The sequence below is a fragment of the Argentina silus genome (assembly GCF_951799395.1).
Source record: "Argentina silus genome assembly, chromosome: X".
Classification (NCBI taxonomy): Eukaryota; Metazoa; Chordata; class Actinopteri; order Argentiniformes; family Argentinidae; genus Argentina; species Argentina silus.
Window position 1 is genome coordinate 46,394,287 of NC_139653.1, and position 25,747 is coordinate 46,420,033.

At 44.4% G+C, this 25,747-nt stretch overlaps 1 protein-coding gene across 3 annotated transcripts; it reads right to left on the bottom strand.

Annotated features, from left to right (window-relative positions):
• Positions 1–5,277: 5,277 nt before the first annotated feature.
• Positions 5,278–25,632, bottom strand: LOC310822953 (uncharacterized protein). 3 transcript variants are annotated; one of them, XM_083695544.1, is made up of 27 exons: positions 25,476–25,632; positions 24,718–24,842; positions 23,852–23,956; positions 23,208–23,309; positions 20,860–20,944; positions 19,815–19,936; positions 19,526–19,630; positions 19,307–19,408; positions 18,974–19,087; positions 18,740–18,838; positions 18,110–18,142; positions 17,015–17,072; positions 15,537–15,661; positions 13,865–14,041; positions 13,338–13,409; positions 13,132–13,212; positions 12,571–12,642; positions 11,581–11,631; positions 10,957–11,043; positions 10,491–10,571; positions 10,298–10,381; positions 9,977–10,054; positions 8,924–9,010; positions 7,545–7,598; positions 7,292–7,339; positions 7,110–7,166; positions 5,278–6,533 (listed from the first exon to the last, which is right to left on the bottom strand). In XM_083695544.1, the coding sequence occupies exons 1-27, from the start codon at positions 25,495–25,497 to the stop codon at positions 6,048–6,050; spliced, it is 2,712 nt and encodes a 903-aa protein (XP_083551670.1). In that variant the 5' UTR covers positions 25,498–25,632; the 3' UTR covers positions 5,278–6,047. The 3 variants fall into 3 exon arrangements, with proteins under 3 accessions (XP_083551670.1, XP_083551669.1, XP_083551668.1); XM_083695543.1 differs by having other exon boundaries at positions 12,571–12,639; positions 17,015–17,075; XM_083695542.1 differs by having other exon boundaries at positions 17,015–17,075.
• Positions 25,633–25,747: the final 115 nt, after the last annotated feature.

Sequence of the window (25,747 nt, forward strand, 5' to 3'; positions counted from 1 at the left end):
TACAGCCAAGAACCTTGGGGTGATCCTTGACAACCACTTATCCTGTGTGGTGAACATCACAGCGACAGCACACTCCTGTAGATTCTTCCTCTACAACATCAGATGGATACGTCCATTCCTCACCAGAGAAGCAGCACAACTTTTGTTCCAAACACTTGTAATCTCTCGCCTTGACTACTGCAACACACTCTTGGCCGGACTCCCCACCTCCACCATCAGGCCTCTGCAGCTCATACAGAACACTGCCACCCATCTGGTGTTAAATCTCCCCAAATTCTCCCATGTCACTCTCCTCCTCTGCACCCTCCACTGGCTCCGGTAGCAGCTCGCATCAGATTCAAGATCCTGGTGCTCGCCTACTGGGCAGCAAAGGTAACAGCGCCCCCTACTTGCAAGCAATGGTCAGCCCCCAAACCCCTGCAGGATCACTCCGCTCTTCTACCTCGGCTGGCTGCCTGGCACCGCCGCCTCTATGTGGATGCAGCCGCACTACTCGGTCACGGCTTTTCACTGTCCTGGCGCCCCGCTGGTGGAATGAGCTTCCCACTGCTGTCATGACTGCAGAGTCACTACCAATCTTCCGCGGTAAACTCATCTCTACAGGCTACATTACGACCTCTTCACCCCCACTACTCCCCTGTATTAACCCTAACCCTAATCCTAGAGACCTCTTAACCCCCACTACCCTGTACAAGTTTTTCTCCTGTTCTTCTAGCATTGTGACTGTCAATGGCCCCTGGTCAGAGCATTGATTACTTTATATTATGATGACTGATGGATAGATGATTCACTTACTTAAACAAATGTATTTGCTGTAAGTCGCTTTGGATAAAGGCGTCTGCTAAATGCCATAAATGTAATGTAAATGTAATTGCACTGATAAGTAAAATGAAAAACACTACAGTAAGAAAATGTTTAGACTGTCTTTCTGGGGATGTAATGATGAAATCAGTGCACAAATACAAAAAGGTAACAAAGTAAATATTTATTTGTTACTGTGATACAGTAAAATGTTCAGCTGACTGAACTGACTGCAAAAAAAATAGTTTTTCGTAGGCCCACAAAAAATAAATAAAAATATAAAATGCGGTGAAACAGATCTAAATCAGTCCGCTTCCCGCCTCCGATCCTGGTCAGGCCAGAGGACCTCATCTACATCGCCTGCGATGTTCTCCCTGGCCAAGCAGCGGGGGGAAAAGTGTCTGGTGTGGCGGATCCACCCCTGGCATGTGTCTGTGTGGATGTCGTCACACGCCTCCTCCATTGCCTGGAGGAGGGCCACACGCTCATGGGAGTTACAGTCATATACCTTCCACCGCCATGCTGAAAATAATTCTTCGATCGGACTTAGAAATGGGGAATATGGTGAGAGGTAGAGAACTGAAAAATGTGGGTTGTTAGAGAATCAATTGTGGACCAGAGCAGCCCGGTGGAAACCCAGTTGTCCCAAATTATAACATAGTTATATAACATAGTTGGGCTGCTCTGGCCCCTCTTCCTGTGGGGGGATGAGGATATTGTTGAGTGCATCAAGGAAGGTTAGCAGACGGGCAGTGTTGTAGGGACCAAGTTGGGCATGGTGACGGATGACCCCACGGTGACCAATGGCTGCGCACATGGTCACATTTCCCCCACGCAGGCCAGGGACAGACGATGACACGGTTGCCAATGATGTTCCTCACCCGCTGCCTGGTCCTGGTCAGGTTGAACCCTGCCTGGTCCTGCTCAGTTTGCACCCTGCCTCGTCAATGAATATGTATTCATGTGGAGCAGCACTGGCATCAAGTTAAAACACTCTCTGAAAAAGAGAAAATGACCATATCAGACAATAGGCCTACATACAGGAACACTGAAGTGCATAGTGACCAGTTATAGGACTACATACAGGACCAGCTATAGGCCTACATACAGGACCAACTATAGGCCTACATACAGGACCAGCTGTAGGCCTACATACAGGACCAGCTGTAGGCCTACATACAGGACCAGCTATAGGCCTACATACAGGACCAGCTGTAGGCCTACATACAGGACCAGCTATAGGCCTACATACAGGACCAGCTATAGGCCTACATACAGGACCAGCTATAGGCCTACATACAGGACCAGCTGTAGGCCTACATACAGGACCAGCTATAGGCCTACATACAGGACCAGCTGTAGGCCTACATACAGGACCACTGAGGTGCATAGTGACCAGCTATAGGCCTACATACAGGACCAGCTGTAGGCCTACATACAGGACCAGCTATAGGCCTACATACAGGACCAGCTATAGGCCTACATACAGGACCAGCTGTAGGCCTACATACAGGACCAGCTATAGGCCTACATACAGGACCAGCTATAGGCCTACATACAGGACCAGCTATAGGCCTACATACAGGACCAGCTATAGGCCTACATACAGGACCAGCTGTAGGCCTACATACAGGACCACTGAGGTGCATAGTGACCAGCTATAGGCCTACATACAGGACCAGCTATAGGCCTACATACAGGACCAGCTGTAGGCCTACATACAGGACCACTGAGGTGCATAGTGACCAGCTATAGGCCTACATACAGGACCAGCTATAGGCCTACATACAGGACCAGCTGTAGGCCTACATACAGGACCACTGAGGTGCATAGTGACCAGCTATAGGCCTACATACAGGACCAGCTATAGGCCTACATACAGGACCAGCTATAGGCCTACATACAGGACCAGCTGTAGGCCTACATACAGGACCACTGAGGTGCATAGTGACCAGCTATAGGCCTACATACAGGACCACTGAGGTGCATAGTGACCAGCTATAGGCCTACATACAGGACCAGCTATAGGCCTACATACAGGACCAGCTATAGGCCTACATACAGGACCAGCTGTAGGCCTACATACAGGACCAGCTGTAGGCCTACATACAGGACCACTGAGGTGCATAGTGACCAGCTATAGGCCTACATACAGGACCAGCTATAGGCCTACATACAGGACCAGCTATAGGCCTACATACAGGACCAGCTGTAGGCCTACATACAGGACCAGCTATAGGCCTACATACAGGACCAGCTATAGGCCTACATACAGGACCAGCTGTAGGCCTACATACAGGACCACTGAGGTGCATAGTGACCAGCTATAGGCCTACATACAGGACCAGCTGTAGGCCTACATACAGGACCAGCTATAGGCCTACATACAGGACCAGCTATAGGCCTACATACAGGACCAGCTGTAGGCCTACATACAGGACCACTGAGGTGCATAGTGACCAGCTATAGGCCTACATACAGGACCAGCTGTAGGCCTACATACAGGACCAGCTATAGGCCTACATACAGGACCAGCTATAGGCCTACATACAGGACCAGCTGTAGGCCTACATACAGGACCAGCTATAGGCCTACATACAGGACCAGCTGTAGGCCTACATACAGGACCAGCTATAGGCCTACATACAGGACCAGCTATAGGCCTACATACAGGACCAGCTATAGGCCTACATACAGGACCAGCTATAGGCCTACATACAGGACCAGCTATAGGCCTACATACAGGACCAGCTGTAGGCCTACATACAGGACCACTGAGGTGCATAGTGACCAGCTATAGGCCTACATACAGGACCAGCTATAGGCCTACATACAGGACCAGCTGTAGGCCTACATACAGGACCACTGAGGTGCATAGTGACCAGCTATAGGCCTACATACAGGACCAGCTATAGGCCTACATACAGGACCAGCTATAGGCCTACATACAGGACCAGCTGTAGGCCTACATACAGGACCACTGAGGTGCATAGTGACCAGCTATAGGCCTACATACAGGACCAGCTGTAGGCCTACATACAGGACCACCTATAGGCCTACATACAGGACCAGCTATAGGCCTACATACAGGACCAGCTATAGGCCTACATACAGGACCAGCTATAGGCCTACATACAGGACCAGCTATAGGCCTACATACAGGACCAGCTATAGGCCTACATACAGGACCAGCTATAGGCCTACATACAGGACCACTGAGGTGCATAGTGACCAGCTATAGGCCTACATAGTGACCAGCTATAGGCCTACATAGTGACCAGCTGTAGGCCTACATACAGGACCACTGAGGTGCATAGTGACCAGCTATAGGCCTACATACAGGACCAGCTGTAGGCCTACATACAGGACCAGCTATAGGCCTACATAGTGACCAGCTATAGGCCTACATAGTGACCAGCTATAGGCCTACATACAGGACCAGTTATAGGCCTACATACAGGACCACTGAGGTGCATAGTGACCAGCTATAGGCCTACAATCTATTGTGGACAGGCTGACCTGGTCAATGTTTAGGAAGAGGACATCTTGTCTTGTATGACTCTGTCTTTAATTTTCCTCAGTGTAATGGCATTGTTAGCCAACCCAATGTTGATGATGGTGGCCTCTTGCTCATCTGTGAATTTCGGGCCTCTGCCGCCTCTTGCTGGCCGTTTTCTATTCTGTGAAATGTATATACAGTATAGGCTAAACATATTTTATAAATGTACGACAAAACAACATTACACTATACATTTCTAAGCACTGTAGATATCCATAGAAACCATAAAGTTAGATTACTGTATTACCGTAGAGAGTATAGAAGACTACTGAAGTGGATACTTACCTATTCTCATCTCTAAATGCCCGGATAACTGAGGCTACCGTGAATCGGCTCAAATTCATCTGGACTCGCTGCCCAGCTTCGGTCATTGTTAAGCCATGATTGAGTACATTTACATTTACATTTACATTTACGGCATTTAGCAGACGCCTTTATCCAAAGCGACTTACAACAAATACATTTGTTTAAGTAAGTGAATCATCTCTCCAACGGTCATCATAAGACAAAGTAATCAATGGTCACACCAGGGGCGATTGGCAGTCGTAATACCAGAAGCCAATTTATTTATTTTTTTATTATTTATTAACAGGAGAGAACTTGTACAGGGAGGGTAGTGGGGGTGAAGAGGTCTTAGGAAGGACTGTTAAGATGTACATGGTCAACCAAAGTTGCACGGATTTCATTAGACATATTGGCTCGCCTTCCTCTTCCTCTTCCTCCACCTCCTCCTCCTCCTCTCTGTTCTCCATGCTGCTCCATTTCTTTTCAAGTTTTCAGAATTGTGTGCATAGTTCAATTTTTTGTGTGTATACAATGGAGAAAAACTATAACCTCCTGTGCACTTGCAAATGAGGTTCCCCCAGAGCCAAATGAGATTCCCCAGAGCCAGTTGGAAAAGAGATGACACAAGTTGACACTGTTGATCACACTGTTTATTTATTTCTAACAGTTCGATAAACTCTTTGACATATTCCAACCTTTACATATGTGATCAATATAGAACTTAAAGGTAAACTCTGAGTCTTGCCTGTCTTGTGTTCTTCCATGAGTTGTACTACACAGAAACTTTCATACAGTATTCTTTTGCAGTATTGACCAATTACTTGCCAATTTTTTATTTGTCAAATAAAATCAGACTTTATCTGTAAAGCAAAATTACATTTTTACAATGTGCTTTACAGGAAATAACTGATTGAAACAAAGGCAGATATTCAAAGTGTTGGAGCCACAGGCATTTGAACAGTAAAAACAAAGATCAAACTGAGAGGGCATTCTGAGAGAATCGATCAAGAAATTTAATTAATTTGTCAATTGACCGACCTATATCTTTCTTGCTCCCAAAATGTCAAAACTCTCGAACCATTTTATCATTTGCGTGACAGACTCTCAGGCCCTCCTCAACACTGACTGCTGAAAGCCACTATAGAAAAACATTCATAATCTCAACCTATTTTTTTTCATATCAAAGGTGGACTCTGGGATATGATGTCATGCCAGGAAGTTGCAGCAACCTTTACCAAAGACGTTGGCGCATGCGCACTGTCGCAATATTCATGCCGGAGGTTATTGTCTCCTCTCGTTTCTTGATCGTCTCCGTTTTAGAAATGTTCTATGGCAGCGTCGCCCCCTCTCTTTCCCTACTGATGTCATATCCCAGAGTTTACCTTTAAGTTCTACTGCATCTCTACGGCTGATAGGGCCTAGGACCTCTAAGCAGATCACTAGACCTGAGAAGTGTGCTTCTGCTGGCTGATCCTCCTCTCTCAGCTTGGGGGGGGTCACTGGCCTGGGGGGGATCACTGGCCCGGGGGGGGGCAGTGACCCGGGGGGGATCAGTGACCCGGGGGGGGTCAGTGACCCGGGGGGGGTCAGTGACCCGGGGGGGGTTTCCTATCAGGGACTCCTTGGGGCTGACTGATCGGTAGGAGGGGCTGGTGGCCCGCGGGTTGAGGGAGGAAGAGGAGTTATAATTGGCCTCGAAGCGGGAGGATGGTCTGGGGTCGGACATGGTCTCCACAGGTTCCAACTTCAGGACTGCTGCTTTCACCCCACTGCCGGCCTTTCCCCCACTCCCGGCTTTTGCGCAAGCTCCACCGTCTCCCGGAACCAAGCAACCTGGTTGTGTAGGCTCCTTCTTCCGCTCCGTGCTCTGTTCATTCTCAGGACAATCCTAACAACAGAAATCATTGGAATGTTACAGTTGGATACCTGTCAGTGGAGGCTGGTGGAGGTAGAAATCGGAGGACGGGCTCATTGTAATGCATGGAACAGAATGAGGAATGCTAACAAACACGTATTCTATATTGATTTAGTTGTTCATGTGTACTAGCAGTAACATACCTGCTTTAACTAATCAAGATCTTGATTGGGCAACATGATTGAATGGTGTGTCGGTGCTAGGCTTGAACGAAAATATCACACAAATTGGCCCACAAGGGATTGACCTTGATGAGACCACTGGTTTTGAATGACATCATCATGCATGCTATCGTGTGTTTGATACAATTCCTCATTCCGTTCCATGCATTATAATAAGTCCGTCCTCCGATTTCTACCTCCACCAGCCTCCACTGATAAATGTTAATTAATCACTGCTCGCCCATTTGAGTGGCTCTGACTTCAAAACTGTCCTACAAACCTGCTGTGGTTCTTCGAGCTGAAACGGTGTGAAGATGACTTTACTACCCAGAGGGCCGTGGGGGTTTCACTTACCACACAATTCACATAATTCATATTCACTACCCACCTCTTTCATCAGTTTTTTCTGAGTGCCTCCCTCTCCACCGGAACAACTCTTGGAGTCCTGAGACAGAAGTGTAACAGTTTGTAATCAAAAGGATGGATATTTTCGGTGGGAGATCTAATCCGGTGCAGGTTATCATATTTATTTTTCGCATGCACACGTATCCTACTAAGAATTGACCTTACTTTCTTTTTCTTCTTTTCATCGTTCTCACTTCCGGATGAAGAGGAGCCCTGTGGGAGAGAAAGGAAATGCTAAATCAGGTTCCAGGTATCAGGTTACCTTGGTATTGTGCTCATAACAGGCTCTTTATGTGTTTGATACCATTTGATACCATTTCTCATTCCATTCAATTCATTACAGTGAGCCCGTCCTCCAATTTCTACCTCCACCAGCCTCCCCTAGTGCTGGTGGACATTCAACTTTCTGGGGACTTACCTTCTTCTCTTTTTTCTCCTTCTTCTTCTTATCCTCATCACTGCCAGATGAGTCCTACAGGCACAAATGAAAAAGTTTGATATAACGTGGTGTACAGGCGGACATCATGGTAATATTCATATCATGGTGAAGCCTATTGCCTTTCTATCAACTCCCATCATAACACTTGCTTTTGCCCCCTAAGCAGTGGAGGCAGAAATCGGAGGACAGTCTCATTGTAATCCATGAGGATGCAGGTGGACTCCCCTGTTGTTTCTTGGATTACGAACTACCTGACCAACAGGCCACGTTTTGTACGGCTACAAGGCTGTGTGTGGCGGACTGGGTGGTGAGCTCCACTGGGTGGTGAGCCCCACTGGCGCTCCTCATCACCCTCTATACCTGAGACTTCAGGCACAACACAGATACTTGCCATCTGCAGAAGTTCTCGGATGATTCTGCAATTGTGGGATGTGTCAGTGGAGGCCAGGGGACCGAGTACAGAGGACTGCTGGACAGTTCTGTTGAGTGGTGTGAGCAGAACTACCTGCTACTCAACATCGGCAAGACAAAGGAGATGGTGATGGACTTTAGGAAGTGGTCCAGAGCTACACGTGCCTGGGGCGCACCTGGACAATAAACTAGACTGGACTCGTAACACAGATGTCTTGGACAAGAGGGGCCAGAGCCGGCTTTATTTCCTGAGGAGGTTCAGGTCCATTGGCGTGTGCAGGACTCTGCTGAACATGTCCTACCAGTCAGTGGTGGCCAGCGCAGTGCTGTACGCAGTGGTATGCTGGGGGGGCAGTATCAAGGAAGGTGACACCAAGAGGCTGAACAAGCTTATTAGGAAAGCTGGTTCTGTCCTCAGTGTCATCCTGGACACTGTGGAGGAGGTGGCCAATAGGAGGATGAGGACCAAACTCCTGGCCATCATGGACAATCCCTCCCATCCCCTACATGACACTGTGGCAGAGCAGAGAAGCTCCTTTAGCAACAGATTACTACAACCACGTTGCACTAAGGAGCACTATAGGAGATCTTTTCTGCCTCCCGCAATAAGACTGTACAACTCCTCCTCCGGCTGGCTTGATCAGGGTGATCAGTGTCAGGCCGGGGGATGTTAAATCACACTGGATTGTTCTTACTGTATAAAATGTTTCAGATATCTATTTTATTTTATTATTCTATTGTCACTTTATTTTGTTGTTGTTTGTGATGTGAACATCTTAATTTCCCCTCGGGGATCAATAAAGTACCTATCTATCTATCTAAACATGTGTTTGATACCATTCCTCATTCCGTTCCATGTATTACAATGAGACCTCATCTGATTTCTACCTCTACCAGCCTCCCCTGTCCATGAGGTACATTCATTTAAGTTATCCCCAAATTCATACCTTATTCTTCTTGTCTTTCTTTTTCTTATCCTTTTTCTTCTTCTTCTTTTTCTTCTTGTTATCGCTGTCGCTATCAGATGAGGAGTCCTGGACACACAGGGGAAACAATGTGCACTGGCCACATTAATGTTCACTACAAAGTTTAATACGCTGTGCTTACAATTGTGATAACACTTATTATACACACACCAGTGGAGGCTCGAGGAGGTAGAAATCGGAGGACGAGCTCAGTGTAATCCATGGAATGGAATGAGACACGTGTTTGATACCATTCCTCATTCCGTTCCACGTGTTGCACACTTGAATAATAAATAACAATGAGGCGTGTAGAAGTTTGATCATTTACTTGACTTTCTGAAATCACAAGACATGCACGACACATCAGACATGCTGCCTGCATCGTCACTACATCTCGTTGTAGAAGAAGAAGAAGAAGAAGAAGAAGACTTTATTTGGCCATGCAATCAATTCTCATCAATTGTAGGAATTTGACACGTGCACACCCCTCCCGAGACAACACACACACTGCACACAACTGGAGCAGTTAAGTGCCATGTTCAAGGGCACAATGGCAGTGGTAGGAGCCTTAGATATGATGCCAGTAACCTTCCAGTTACCAGCTCATACCGGCTCCCTCCAAGGGTGGGGATCAAACCAGCAACCTCCCGATTGCTGGCCGGCCTCTCTGACCTCTAGGCCACCTGCCGCTTAAAGTTATTGAACTGGCGTTCAATAACTTTAAGACCCCTACGACCTCACCTCTGAGCTGGCTTAACAGTGCCTGAGCTTTATAACCATCTTATATCCTAAAATACTAGTCTGCTTTACAGTATAGTGTGAATAAGCCATATGTCTAAAGATAACACTCCAAAATAATAATATGCAAGGTGTCCATTTCATGTGCCTAATATTACCACACATGCATTACAATGAGCCAGACCTCCGATTACTATCTCCAGCAGCCGCCACTGACACACTGATGTGAAGTGTTACCAACATGATTGGTTTGACTCTCCCATAGATAAACAATAAAACAAGAACACAAGACGCTACCTTCTTCTTCTTATCCTTCTTTTTCTTCTTCTTCTTCTTCTTCTTCTTTTTATCGTCTTCACTGTCAGAAGAACAGTCCTGGGTGCACAAAAGAAACATGTGTTTGATACCATTTCTCATTCCGTTCCATGCATTACAATGAGCCCGTCCTCCAACTTCTGCCTCCACCAGCCTCCACTGGTCTGTGTAATGGTAATTAGTGTAATTACCATTACCATACACTGTAAGCACAGTGTATTAAACTTGGTAATAAACAGACATTTATAACTGTGTGTTATTACAGTATGTTGCTGCATAATAACACAAGAACAAAACATGTACCTTCTTCTTCTTCTTTTTATCCTTCTTCTTCTTCTTTTTCTTCTTCTTCTTCTTCTCGTCTTCGCTGTCCGATGAGTCGGAATCCTATTGGGCCATATGTCTGGTTATAACAAACCTTGTAACAGTGTAATGACATTGTAACTGTGTGTTATTATGTTGTTATTACACAGTAACACAGGAACAAAACATGTACCTTCTTCTTCTTTTCCTTCTTCTTCTTCTTCTTCTTCTTCTTCTTCTTCTTCTCGTCTTCACTGTCGGAGGAGTCGGAATCCTACAGTATAACAGACATGAGATGATTATCACTCAGTAAACTCATCCCCAGGCTATTGTGCACATGGCGTGTAAGCCTGGAATAACAATCACTCAAACCTGGCCTTAGTGGGTGTGAATATACTGAGTAAAGTTGTTGTTCTTATTTGATTTCACCGAATCACACGGCTGTGCAAACACTGGGGGGGGAAGTGTTGTAGGAGATGATTGATGCAAAGTAAAGCCAGTGGTTACGCAGCATCTTAACGCTCTTTCTATTGGCTTAATGAAGGCCAAGTTTGACACGTTGGTCCCCCAGACCATTTGGGAGGAAGAGTCTATACCAGTACGAATCAAAGCCCTGCACACTCGGCTCCCAGCAGAATATACCCATCTATGGTACTGACCTTTTCCTTCTTTATCTTCTTCTTTTTCTTCTTCTTCTTCTTTTTCTTCTTCTCTTCCTCACTATCAGAATCATCAGAGCTGGAATCCTGAGAAAAAGAACAGCTTAAATCATATATTGTTGAATTTGTTGAAAACAAAGATACATTATGTCCACCTTAGATTTAATTCCACAATGTTGAGAGGATGACTCAGTAGTGGCCAATGTAGTGGAAAGTTTACTATAGAGATATGTCCCAGTGGAGGCTGGTGGAGGTAGAAATCGGAGAATGGGCTCATTGTAAGGCATGGAATGGAATGGTATCAAACACACCTGTGTTTGATGCCATTCCTCATTCCATTCCATGCATTACAATGAGCCCGTTTTCCGCCAGCCTCCACTGAACACATAGGGATGCACAGATTCTCACACACAGATAAAGTCAAGCTGTATTGGAGGTTTAAACCATGTTATGGCTTCATGTTATGCTTCCTATCATATCACTGTGACATCTACATTTTCTCTCATCTATGTGTTTTGCTGCTCTTGAGCTTTGTTGTTGTATGTGTTTTTGCGTTGTATTACCGTTAATTCTATGACTGTACACTAATGTAAAATTCACAAAAAAGATCTGTGTTTTTCTCACCTTCTTTGCCTTCTTCTTCTTCTTCTTCTTCTTCTTCTTCTTCTTCTTTTTCTAAGGTGAGCGCAAGTGTGGTCATGGTAAATTATAAAATGCAGAAGGTTTTACCAATATCCATAACATCAGTGTGCACTGGAGCACATTTATAGCAGTAGAGGCTGGTGGAGGTAGAAATCGGAGGACGGGCTCATTAATTGGAATGGTATCAACCTCCACCAGCCTCCCTAGTTTCTAATTGGGATTCAAAATTAATGTCTGAGAGAGAGAGAGAGAGAGAAAGAGAGAGAGAGGGGGAGAAAGAGAGAGAGAGGGGGAGAGAGAGAGAGAGAAAGAGACAGGGGGAGAGAGAGGGAGAAAGAGAGAGAGGGGGGAGAGAGAGAGGGGGAGAGTGAGGGAGGGGGGAGAGAGAGGGAGAGAGAGAGAAAGAGAGAGATGGGGGGAGAGAGAGAGAGAGAGGGAGAAAGAGAGAGAGGGAGAGAGAGAGAGGGAGAAAGAGAGAGAGGGAGAGAGGAGGTCTAGTGGAAACAAACGGCCAGTCAGCTAAAGAGAGGCCACAGTGCAGAGAGAGAGAAGTCAAGCTGAACTGATAACTGCCTGTTAAGAAATCTCCTTCTCACTAGCTCACAGATTCAACCCTACAGTATAACTTTACCCCAACAAGCAGGTTGAATAGAATAGAATAAAATAGAATAGAATAGTAGAACTACTACTCCTGACAACTACTCCTAACTATTGTAATTATGTAACTCAGGGTTATGAGCTGTTTGGATCAATTCACATACGATAATTCTGTGATGATGTCGGACATGCAGCCAGAGGAGGTCAGTATACAGCATCAACAAGAGGAGAAATTAATCAACAGTTCACATGTATTTATAACACAGACAAACATAGAAGGAAGATGCATTTCCCCACTCAAATGTCCAGATGCAATTGATGTACAGTAGCCTTATTTGTACACATGGTCAATGACAGGATACTGGACTTTGTTACCTTGTCATCATCGCTATCTGAAGAGGAGGAGGAGGAGGAGGAAGATGAGCTGTCGTCAGAGGAACTGGACTTCTCGAAGCATTTAGAAAGTCAACAGAAACACATTATTTTAAAGCAAGCCTAATGTCAGTAACAGAGATTTGTTGAATCTTTAACATTTAACATTTAATTTAGCAGACCCTTTTATCCAAAGCGACTTACAATAAGTATATTTGTCTAAGTAAGTGAATCAACTATATATCAGTCATCATAAGCAAAACCTTTGATAACAGTGCCATCGGCAGTCACAAGAGAAAGGAAGAAAACTTTTTTTTTTTTTGAGAGAGAGAGAGGTCAGGGAGCTAAGGTGTTATTGAGTCCTTGTACAGTATGTTGTGTCTTAATAGGAAGATATTTTGTAAATTCATTCAATGCCATGCCACCAATCTGTAGAAAATAAACCTAATTTAAAAGTTCTCACACTCTCAGTATCCACAGCAACTATTGTGAGAATTGACCACAGTCAATAAAAATGTACTCAATATGAACTATTAGCTTCTTTCAAGCATGAAACCCTCTCACCTTCTTCTTTTTCTTCTTCTTCTTTTTGTCCTCCTCACTATCAGATGAGGAGGAGGAAGAGGAAGAGGAGGAAGAGGAATCCTGCAGTGAAATTAATACAGATGGTTATTGATGACAGCAGGGGAGGCTGGTGCAGGGGAGGCACTGTGTCGCCCAAACAATAACAAATCATACCAATGTAAGTTTCAAAACCACAAACTACAAACCTTATCTTTCTTCTTCTTCTTTTTCTTCTTTTTCTCATCCTCGCTGTCTGAGGACGATGAGGAGCCGGAGTCCTTGAAATGTAAAAATTAAAAATCATAATGTGCTTCCTAACGTGGAGTACGCTTCATGTCACCCAGTTGTGTTTTTCTGTTTTTGTTTTTTTTAATATAATGAATTGAGCTTTTCTTTCTCCTTTTTGGGACATGACCAACAGGGGAGGCTGTTGGAGGTAGAAATTGGAGGACGGGCTTATTGCATGTGTTTGATACCATTCCTCATTCCATTCCATGCTTTACAATGAGGCTGTCCTCCAATTTCTCCCTCCACTAGCCTCCTCCACTGATGCCCAATCATAATTGACTACAACAATCACAGTCTCACACAGACATAAAAGCAAAGGCCACATTATGACTCTGTAACCAACTAAAGACTTGAATGGCCTCGGCCTGCCAATGATCAGGGGCTATTGAGATCAGGGGCAATTGAGATCAGGGGCAATTGAGATCAGGTTTGAGATGTTGTTTACCTTTTTCTTCAACTTCTTTTTCTTCTTTTTCTCCTTCCCCTCTCCTTCCCCCTCATCGTCACTCAGATTCCCATCAGGGCAGCTCTGTGCTCCTCCAGCCTTCTCAGTGATGGAGACTGTGTCATACATGCATGTCGCCATCACCTTGCCATCACCACCATCTCTGTCTGAGGAGTCCTGAAATAGAGAAAGATGGGTATGAATTGTTTCGTTACTCTCACTCAATCAATCAATCAATCAATCAATCTTTATTTAAAGTGCATTTACGACAGGTGTCACAACACACTTTACAAAGACAACATTCTAAAAAAAAAACGATACATATAATATGGAAGAAAACACTATTGACGGTGAAATAATGACCATGGTTATGGGGGAGGGAGAGTTCCTACGGGCAACTGTATGCAGAGCTAAAACGGTAACTCTTGAAGTTGGATTTAAAAATGTTAACTGTCTCTGACCCTCTCACAGGGGCAGGCAGGCTACCTGTATCTGTCTCTGACCCTCTCACAGGGGCAGGCAGGCTACCTGTATCTGTCTCTGACCCTCTCACAGGGGCTGGCAGGCTACCTGTATCTGTCTCTGACCCTCTCACAGGGGCAGGCAGGCTACCTGTATCTGTCTCTGACCCTCTCACAGGGGCAGGCAGGCTACCTGTATCTGTCTCTGACCCTCTCACAGGGGCAGGCAGGCTACCTGTATCTGTCTCTGACCCTCTCACAGGGGCAGGCAGGCTACCTGTATCTGTCTCTGACCCTCTCACAGGGGCTGGCAGGCTACCTGTATCTGTCTCTGACCCTCTCACAGGGGCAGGCAGGCTACCTGTATCTGTCTCTGACCCTCTCACAGGGGCAGGCAGGCTACCTGTATCTGTCTCTGACCCTCTCACAGGGGCAGGCAGGCTACCTGTATCTGTCTCTGACCCTCTCACAGGGGCAGGCAGGCTACCTGTATCTGTCTCTGACCCTCTCACAGGGGCAGGCAGGCTACCTGTATCTGTCTCTGACCCTCTCACAGGGGCAGGCAGGCTACCTGTATCTGTCTCTGACCCTCTCACAGGGGCAGGCAGGCTACCTGTATCTGTCTCTGACCCTCTCACAGGGGCAGGCAGGCTACCTGTATCTGTCTCTGACCCTCTCACAGGGGCAGGCAGGCTACCTGTATCTGTCTCTGACCCTCTCACAGGGGCAGGCAGGCTACTCCACTGAAGTGGTGATCCATAAGGAAAAGCCCTGCCTCTAGCTATAGAAGTTGCTGTGGTTACAGGTTTTCAAGCGAAATTACATTTCATGTCAGTTTGGAACTGTTGGGTAACTCACCCATGAGTGTCTCAGTCTGGCTGTGAATCTGTGGTCTCAAAGTAAATTTTATGCCGAACAGTTCTATATTGATTTAGTTGTTCATGTGTACTAGCAGTAACATACCTGCTTTAACTAATCATGGTCTTGATTGGGCATCATGATGAATGAATGGTGTGTCGGTGCTAGGCTTGAACGAAAATATCACACAGAACGGGCCACAAGGGATTGACCTTTTTGAATGACATCATCATGCATGTTCTTGTGTGTTTGATACCATTCCTCATTCCATTCCACACATTACAATGTGCCCGTCCTCCGATTTCTACCTCCCCCAGCCTCCCCTGTTCTACCGTATATCATCACAACCTCACCTTGCACTTTTTCTTGTCCTTATTCTCTTTCTTGTCTTTCTTCTTCTCATCTTTCTTCTTTTTGTCTTTGCAGTCGTCCTCTGGTTTCTGTCCCATAGTGTCCTGCAGCCCCACACACGCCACTCCTGCAGAGGTAGATAGATGGCTTCGGTCACTGTTACTGTTACAGTCAGGGGAGGCTGGGGGAGGTAGAAATCGGAGGACGGGCTCATTGTAATGCATGGAATGGAATGAGGAATGGTATCAAACACGTACCATTCTTCATTCCATTCCATGCCTTACAATGAGCCTGTCCTCCGATTTCTACCTCCACCAGCCTCCCCATGTTACAACCCATTGAAAGCCAGTACAAGCTGGTTACGGTTAAGGTCAACTTAAACACCAAACTAATCAAATACTCCATAATAACACGATAGAGCAGATGTTTAGTTTTAGATTAGTTTGGTTTATTAGGATCCCCATTAACTGTTGCGACTGCAGCAGCTGCTCTTCCTGGGGTCCACACCAGGGGAGGCTGGTGGAGGTAGAAATCGGAGGATGGCTCATTGTGATGAATGCACAGGAGTGAAGAATGGTATCAAACACATTACAATGAGCCATGTGTTTGATACCTTTCCTCATTCCATTCCATGCATTACAATCAGCCCGTCCTTTCTACCAGCCTCCACTGGTCCACACATAACATAAAACAACACACGACACAGGACAGAACAGTAATAGATGTTCTGTTTAGAATGCTTGTTTTAAACAGCTAGAGCAGAAATAGACTAACACAGAGAACCTGTTCAGGGGTTAGTTTCCCAAAAGCTTGGTATCCTATGTACTTCATTTCTCCCGACAACCCCAACTGCAAAGCCGCAAGAGAGTAAGAATTGTCAAATCAATGTTTTCAGATGAATCTTCTGGGCGTGAACTAATTAGTTAAATGAAGAACGTTGTCGGTCTAGGAGAAGAGATAAAGTACTACGACTTTAGTTAAGAAGCTTTTGTGAAACTGACTCCAGTTCAGTTGAGCTCATCAGAGATTCCCAAAAGTGTCACATCACTAAGACCACCTCTTTTATTTCTTCCATAACCTACAATGGTTGTGTGATGACCTGCAGGGCTCCCCCGCTGGGATCATATATACTGAGAAATGTACGCACTCACTGCAATGTAAGCCGCTTTGGATAAAAGTGTCAACTAAATGGCGTATATTATTATTATATATAGGGCATATATATATATATATATATATATATATATATATTTTATTTTTTTTCACTTGATTGGCTGTTACAGGACTGTTTAGTTAACACATGCCAGACATGACTATTATTCCTCATGTTGATATTTCTGTATACCCTATATACTTTTATTTGTTTTTGTTTTTATTTGTTTTATTTGTTAATGTGTTTTGTTTTTATACGGTGTGTGTGTTGAGACCCTGGGGATAATGCACTTTGAAACTAAATAAACTTGAAACTTGAATTACTAACCAGCAGAGGAAAGGTCAGCAGCACAGCCGGACTCATCCTTCTCTCCTCCCTCTTCTCCCTGCTGCGTAAAAGAACAGATGTAATCAACAGAACAGAATCATGCTCTCTGAGGATTCTCTGACAGGCCCAGACAGTTCCAGACATTCTCTCCCATTCACTCTCGTGAGCTGAGAATATTATTATTATTTTTATTTTTTTAGATTCAACTTTATTGTCATTGTGCAGAGTACAAGTACAGAGACAACAAAATGCAGTTAGCGTCTACCAGAAGTGCAAAAAAGCAGAAAGTGCAGCGTGAACAGTATATACAGGTAGTGCAATATATGAGCAGTATAGTAGTGCAGTATAGTATAAGTAGTGCAGTATAGCTGTATCTGAATTAGTAGTAGCATTGTAAGCAGAATAAATAGGATGCAATATGAACAGTGTAAGCAGCATATGAGCTGTATAGGCAATGCAGTATAGCAGTATATATGTATTAACAGTAACATTAGAGTAAATAGCAGAATAAATATGGAGTGCCGTATGAACAGTATAAACAGGTATGTACAGTATGTACAGATATGTGCAGTGTATTAACAGTAGTATTAAAAGAAAAATATAAGGATATGTGCATTATGAACAGTATAGACAGTATAGACAGATATGTACAGAAGAGCAGTGGTATGGAGTAAGTGCAGTGGGGGGGGGGGGGGGGGGGGGGGGTGCAGGGTGCAGGGGTTGGTAGGTTGTCACCTAGCTGCATTCATGACATGTTGGAACAAGGAAACTCTGACTTGAAAAAATTCTGACTTGGAAACTCGTTGAAATATGGTACCCAAGTTTCTCACTTGGCGATGATCAGAATCAACCATTAGGAAGCCCGATGCAAATAACATATGTTCCTTTTAACTCAGAGTTTTAGACTTGTTATGAATGCAGCATAAGCATACTGTATTTGTCAAATGCTGTTGCGAGTGTATCTGGTTCAGTAATAGTGCCGATTCGAGTTAACAATAGAACTCGTTGTACCGTGATTGCAATGCAGAGATAAAAATGGCTTTTGACTTCAATAAGTTGTCACATGTAAGAAGACCCTTATTGCCAATACATTACCTTCTTTTTCTCTGCCTCACCGTCCGAGGAATCCTGGAAAAAAGTTCAGAACTCAGATGAGATCAGCTAAATGGTTCACAATCATGTCAGCCTGGCAGACGTGTGCTTGATACCATTCCATTAATCTGAAGTTTGGGTGTGAGGTCAGGCTACTTCATACACTCAAGGCTGACACAGTTGGAAGAGACCTGCTGTGAACTTGAGGAGAAGGAGAACTAAGGAGGGGGGGGGGGGGCACAGAGAAAGATAAAGAGGGTGAGAGGAGGTCTAGTGGAAGCAAATGGCCAGTCAGCAAACTTTACCCCAACAAGCAGGTTGAAGAGAATAGAATAGAGTAATGTATCAAACACACGTGTGAACACACTGCTGGAGGCAGTCCTCAGAAAAGTCCCTTTTCCTCACAGACACACACCCCACTTTATCCCTCCATCCAGCACACACACACACACACACACACACACACACACACACACACACACACACACACACACACACACACACATTACAATGAGCCTTTCCCCCCATTTCTACCTCCACCAGCCTCCCCTGCAGGCTGCAGTCAGTCTCAATGTTAAAGTGAATTATGTTCTGTTGGCTCATGCTGGGACAGTATAACCATGGCAACTTTACCTTTTTCTTTTGCTTCTTCTTCTTCTTCTTCTTTTTCTTCTTCTTCTTTTCCTTGTCACTGTCAGAGGAGGAGGAGGAGGAGGAGGAGGAGCTGGAGTCCTGTGTTGAATGCAAGTTGATGAGTATAAATATCTCCTAATCATTATTAAACCTGTGTCCTCCTGTATATCACATAGCAACGGCGTTACAGTAAAGAACAACATAGAACAATAATATATCATATTTATTACATACCTTCTTTTTCTTTGTCTTTTTCTTCTTCTTCTTCTTCTTTTTCTTCTTCTCCTTTTCGCTATCTGAGGAGGATGAAGAGCTGTCCGAAGATGAGGATGAGGAGGAGCTGGAATCCTGAAAAATAACCAGCGAATTATTGTTGCTTCATGTGGACAAAATGGATGTCATCATACAACATCACAGGTTGGTTTAGGGACAATTGTTGTGTATAGTAGGAATGACACCACCTGTCGTAAGATAATATTCCAAGCCTAACTTTAACCCAAAACAAGTGGCAGGCCAGTCATTTAGCTGAAACATTAATGATTGCACATTGGTCACGTTGAATCATACCTTCTTTTTGGTCTTCTTCTTCTTCTTCTTCTTCTTCTTCTTGTCGTCCTCACTATCAGACGAGGATGATGAGCTGTCAGATGACGAAGATGAACTAGAATCCTGAGACAGAGATAAGAGGGACATTAGAACATGAGCTATTCCATCCACCAAGGCAGTTCTTAAACTCCAAAAGTTTAAGAGTTTTGTGGTGTTACTGTACAATCTGCCTGTCTTTACCTTCTTCTTCGTCTTCTTCTTCTTCTTCTTCTTCTTCTTCTTCTTTTTCTTCTTCTTCTTCTTCTTGTCATCTTCGCTATCTGAGGATGAAGATGAGCTGGAACCCTAAAGAGGAGAAAAATGACAATCAAACATCAATAATCAACAAGCATTCACACTGTATCTACAGTACAACAGTGAACACCTCTCTCTACCTGCATGTGCAGTATTGCTTTTTGATTCCTGGAAAAGAACATCTGCTAATTTATTATGAGATGACATAACATGCAATATTAGGAGGTGCACTCACATCCTCTTTCTTCTTCTCCTTCTTTTTCTTCTTCTCCTTCTTCTCTTTCTTGTTTTTCTCCTTCTTTTCCTCCTCACCATTCAGCTCCCCCATGGATATGGCATCTTTGCATTCCTCCAGCCCTGCAAACAAGCAACAATTTTGTTTCAACGAATGGGCAAAACATTGATTACAATAGTCTCCACTACATGTTGTATTTATGCAACGTTTTTTTTTCTGTGTTTTAATATTGTTGAGTGGACGTAAAAAGGTCTTTCAGCACTATGAATGAATTGACTGAACGTAATGAACCTGAGAATGTATATCTGATGAACATGGTCCGGTTATGCTGCCTTCACGTGCTCTCAAAGAAAAACTGCACATTCTGAAATATTCAACTTGATAGCTTGTTGATGACACCCAAGATTCCCACTCGAGGAGTCTCCAATTCAACCAATAGGAAGCCATACTCAAATATCATACGTGAGTTTTACGTTGGAGGTTTCAAATTTCCGATTGCAAATGAAGGCAGCATTAGACACTCTCTGCCCAAGTGTCTGACCAACAACACCCAACTCCTCTCTAATGATAACAACTATCATCAACATCTATCTCAGTTGCCTGGCAGAAAAAACAAACAAAAGGTGAACCATAAATATAACTATGACGTGTATCTTATGATTCATAATGATCTTTGGACTATAATTTCCCACCCCACCCAAGTCAAGCCTAACCTAGCCAACATCCTGCCCCATGTCACCACATTAAATCCATCCATCAAGCTAACAATGGAAAGCTTTTACATTTACATTTAAGTCGCTTGGGTGGTATACTGTAGGCACGCAGGCATATCATTTACATTTAAGTCGCTTGGGTGGTATACTGTAGGCACGCAGGCATATCATTTGGCTATGATGTGTCATCTTCTTCTGGCATAGTACTGTTAATGTAAAGTACACATGCAAATCAGTGGAGGCTGGTGGAGGTAGAAATCTGAGGACGGGTTCACTCTCCTCTGATTTCTACCTCCACCAGCCTCCACTGATGCAAACATGATTTCACACACCCGTTTCAGATATGACGCTGCTGTCCCCAACACATTCTTTCTTCTCCTTCTTCTCCTTCTTCTTCTTCTTCTTCTTCTTTTCATCCTGCAGAGTGGGACAATGATGTTATGCTTACTGGAACTGTCTTAACTGATGAAATGTAGAGTGATTATGTACCATGAAAAACAGTTGGAATAAAGCCAATTCTCATTCATATCTGTCTTACATCTCTGGATGCATATTTTACAACTTCTATAGAGATGTAATCTAAAGCCCATAAGTCAGGACCACACACACACACACACACACACACACACACACACAATAAATTGAGTGTTTTCACAGATCAGATGAGATGAGGGTGAGAACCTTCCTGTGTCCTGCTGATCTTATGGGCAGATCAACAGGGTGACCTGGGTGACCAGGTGTGTGTGTGCCTGCCAATCCTACAGTATCTACTATCAGGGTTGGGGCCTTAGGCTGCCAGAATGATTATAGTCTTCCATTGACTCTGCAGGTCTCGGGCATGCTAACCTGAGTTACCTGTTTTTCCGCTGCTTGTTGCTAAAACATAGTAGGGCAGGGGAGGCTGGTGGGTGTAGAAATCAGGACGGGCTCATTGTAACATGTTTGATACCATTCCTCATTCCATCCATGCATTACAATGAGGCCGTCCTCCGATTTCTACCACTACCAGCCTCCTCTGCCCTATTACGCTCTAGAAACAGCAGTGGAAAAACAGATGAAACAGATGACTCAGGTGTAGGGTCCCAAACCATGTGCCAGGGTGCTGTAAGGCTTTGAGTTTGTATGGCGGCATCAAATTACCTATCAATAATAAAATGGAATTAACTAACATGAACACTTGATTATGAAACTCAACAATGGCGACGTGATCTGTGGGCTTCACACAGCCCTAACCCTAACCCCCCCCCCCCCCCCCCCGTTGGCTGAAATCCAGGGCCATTGGCTGAAAGTCCATGGCCGTTTTGTTGTCCCAGTCCGTCCCTAGGCATAACAACGATTTCAGAGAAGGACAGAGGCCTTTATCTTATGTCCTTGGTGCAACTATCTGTTGTTTTGGGCGATAGATTTACTACAGGGTAGGTTTGGGTACATATTGAGGTTTTTACTAAACAGAAACAATTCTGGGATTAAACCCTTCTCGGATGCAGTCGGAGGTCATGACTAACCGTTTTAGAGAAGGACACAGGCTGTTATCTTTTGTCCTTGGTGCAGTCTGAGACCATCTGTTGTTTACCACAGTAAGTGTACTGTATGTGAAAACAACACAAGACCATGTTTGGAGGCCATTTGGGGACTGAATCATGACCCAGAAAAATATTTATAGGAGACCCAGGCAACATCAGAGGGGTTGCAATTTATTATTAACACTATTGTCACTATTCACTACAGTTTTCCCCCGCAAAACCCCCAAAAAATAAAAAATAAAACTATTATTCCAGCGCTGATTATTTCTTACTTCACTACCTACTGTCTTCCCACTTTGCTCCACCTCACCTTTTGTTTTTTCTCTCGCAGTGATTTCAGGGCATTTCAGTCACACATGTTCTGGTCGTCTTTCAGTAACATGTGTCGGATGAAGTAATTCCGCTGTACTTTTTCAAAAGTAGCTTTAGTTTGACAAACTATATTTCTCTCAAGGGTCGCTTTAGTGTAGTTCAACTTATTTTCTTGTTTCCCAAAGCTGTGACATTGGAGGAAGATAGATCAGTGTTATCAAGCACGTGTGCTATGGCAGGGGACCCAATTAGACAAGCTTGACGGGAGTTTCCCCTGGATTAAACCCACAATAGATTGGTTTCAGGGTGGATGCCAGCGATGCCAAGACATGCTTCACAAACCAATTAGGTTTGCTTTCACTGTCATTGTTTTATTCGGGGATTCAAGTCTCTTTTTGGCTTTGATTGAACAAGATACTCTTTTGTAGATCGAAGCGCTCGGGCCCATCCAACTATACAGTCTTCAGGTTTTTTTTCTCTGTGACTCATCCGAGGAGCCAGTAGAGCCTAGGGCTGAATTATAAAAGTAAACATGCCAGTGGAGACCTAGGTAGGAATGTTCTTTGGTGTTGAATGACATTGAGTGTTGATGGTAAGTACTAGGCCACATGTTTAAGATATGAGATTTGCACAGTTTCAGATTAGCAGGATATACATAATACTGTATATTAGATATTGGGAAGGGTAAACTGATCCTAGATCTGTGCCTAAGTGGAACCTGTATATCAGTGATTTGTTCACGTGTTTGATGCCATTTCTCATTCAATTCCATGCATTACAGTAAGCCTGTCCTCTGATTTCTACCTCAACCAGTCTGCCCTGCTCTACGTAGAGACATAGCTTACCTCACTGTCTTCACTGTCTGAAGAGCTACTAGAGGATGAGGAGGAAGATGAGGAAGAGGAGGATGAGGAGGAAGAGGAGGAAGAGGAAGATGAGCTGGAATCCTGTCGAAAAGAGAAAGATTGGAGTTATTGCACAACTGGCCACACAATTCAAACAGAGACCTCTATATTTGGTTTCACCATTAAGAAATGACAACATTTTGTCTCAAATAACACACAGTTAACAAGTGGAAGAGGCTTCACAATGTGTTTCTTTGGTAAACAACCACAGCCCCCTTTACAGTACATGGCAGTCCATGTCCTTTAGTAAACTTGTGGTCAGAGGTGATCTACTTTGCCACCCCATGGCCGCTCCCCACTTCTTCACCCTCACTTTTCCTGTTCTCTTTTTTAAACGTTCTTTACTTAGGGAAGCCCTGCCCTACCCTTTCAGATGTGCACTGTTGCAATACTGTACGTGCGTTTTTGGAATCCTGCCCTTTGGGTGTGTTGCTTTCCAGTAAAGACAACAAAAAGATAGTAAAGACAGTATGGTAGTGTAGGGCCGAGGCAAAACTGAACTGAAATGTGTGTCCCTTTGCTGAGAACTTGTTAAGTGAGCGACAGGTGAATCATGATTAAACGAGAAATGCACGCATGGGCACCTTTTTCTTCCTCTTCTTTAACTTCTTTTTCCTCTTTTCTTTCTTTTCATTGTCCTCATCCTCATCGTCTGAGGAGACAGAGCTGTCCAATGACAAGTGCTCCAGCTGGGGGGAGGGAAGAGAGAGAGGGGGGGGGGGGGTGATAGGGAGAGGGGGGGGGTGATAGTGAGAGAGAGAGGGATAGGGAAGAGAGAGAGAGAGAGAGAGAGAGAGAGAGAGAGAGAGAGAGAGAGAGGGATAGGGAGAGAGAGAGAGAGAGAGAGAGAGAGAGAGAGAGAGAGAGAGAGGGATAGGGAGAGAGAGGGGGGGAGAGAGAGAGGGATAGGGATAGGGAGAGAGAGGGGGGTGATAGGGAGAGAGAGGGGGGAGCGAAAGTGAGAGAGAGAGAGGGATAGGGAGAGAGAGGGGGGACGATAGGGAGAGAGAGGGGGGACGATAGGGAGAGAGAGGGGAGAGTGATAGTGAGAGAGAGAGGGAGAAAGAGAGAAAGAGAGAGAGAGACAGAGAGAGGGGTAGAGGTCGAGAGAGAGAACTTATGCATGCATTCAGTTCATACACTTTTACAATGACAGATGTATGGGTAAACTAGAGTTGAGGATGAAATACATTATCATTGCATATTGCACATATGACATCCCTTCGGGACAGTAGCATACATGTCTCACATTAGACATACAATGCACTCATTTTCCTTTGGGACTTGAGTCCTCATGGAATGAAGAATGACATCAAACACACATGCTTGATACCTTGATACCATTCCTCATTTTATTCTGTACATTACAAAGAGCCCGTCCTCCGATTTCTACCTCCAACAGCGTCCCCTGAATTATATGCTTGGCCCTGGGTCTCTTTTCTCTCCATACCTTCCCGTCTCCACATCCTGTCTTCGCTGGGGTGGCCACTCCCACCCCTCCGCGGGGTCCAGGAGGCTCCTCCAGCTCGTCCAGGGGGCTCAGTAGCACCGCTCCACGCCCACACTCCCCTGGAGCTTCACACATAATATACAACTCAGGAACAATTCACAAAATCAATCTTTCTTTCTTTTTTTTTCTTTTTTTTTTTAAAGTATCGGTATTGGTATTGGTTGCCTGAGCATAGATGTATTTTGTTTATTTGTCTTTATTTCTCCCTTACTCATCACAAGGTGCAACGATGTGAGAGGGTCACATTGCACACTGTTTTGCAAAAAAAAAAAAAATAGGCTGCTTTTCTGAAATCCAATCTTCATCAATTCATTGACTTATCAAATACAGATCACATACACATCACAGAAAATGTAAGCACATAACGTCTGTCAGAATATGGATACAATCTAATGTACTTCCATATGTTCAACACTTCCTGAATGCCATAGTGATGCAGTTTTTCATCTTGCTTAAAAAAAAGGTAGAATTGTACTGTAAACATGTTGTGCACACCAAAAGGAATGTTTGTAGACCTAACATAATTTGTATATTTTTGTCAAAATAGAATCACTTGCATACTGAATAAGCAGTTTGCTGTATAAGTACAGAATGGCATGGCCTCTGTGTCAAGCTGACTGTAAAACGATCTAACAACTTTTGCTAATAACTTTTAATGCACGGCTTGGGTCAAAGTTAAAGCTAAGCAATCACCAAACCTTTGGGTCGGTTGAAGTCCATTCAGCCGCTCCAGTAAACCCCTGCCGTTTGCTGTATGCTTATCCGAATGTGAACTACACCCATAGAATAGCAATTTATATAGCTACCGTGTGTACACACCTACACTGGGTTTTAAAGGTGTAGCCTTACCCGCTGCAGGCAACAGGTAAATCCAGTTCCTCAAATTCCTCACGTTCGGTGCACACTGTACACTTACAACCAGGCTTTACGCTACGATGAAATGAAATGCAATGAGCTTAGATGTTTATTT

Excerpts from the sequence above, each read along its gene's own strand:
- LOC310822953 (XM_083695542.1), bottom strand. The coding sequence starts at position 25,497 with ATGGACTTCAACCGACCCAAAG. Across the intron at positions 19,088-19,306 it reads AGAAGAAGACCAAAAAGAAG|GATTCCAGCTCCTCCTCATC; the intron begins GTATGATTCAAC and ends GTTATTTTTCAG. Across the intron at positions 7,599-8,923 it reads AGAAAGACAAGAAGAATAAG|GACTCATCTGGCAGTGATGA; the intron begins GTATGAATTTGG and ends TTGTGCCTGTAG.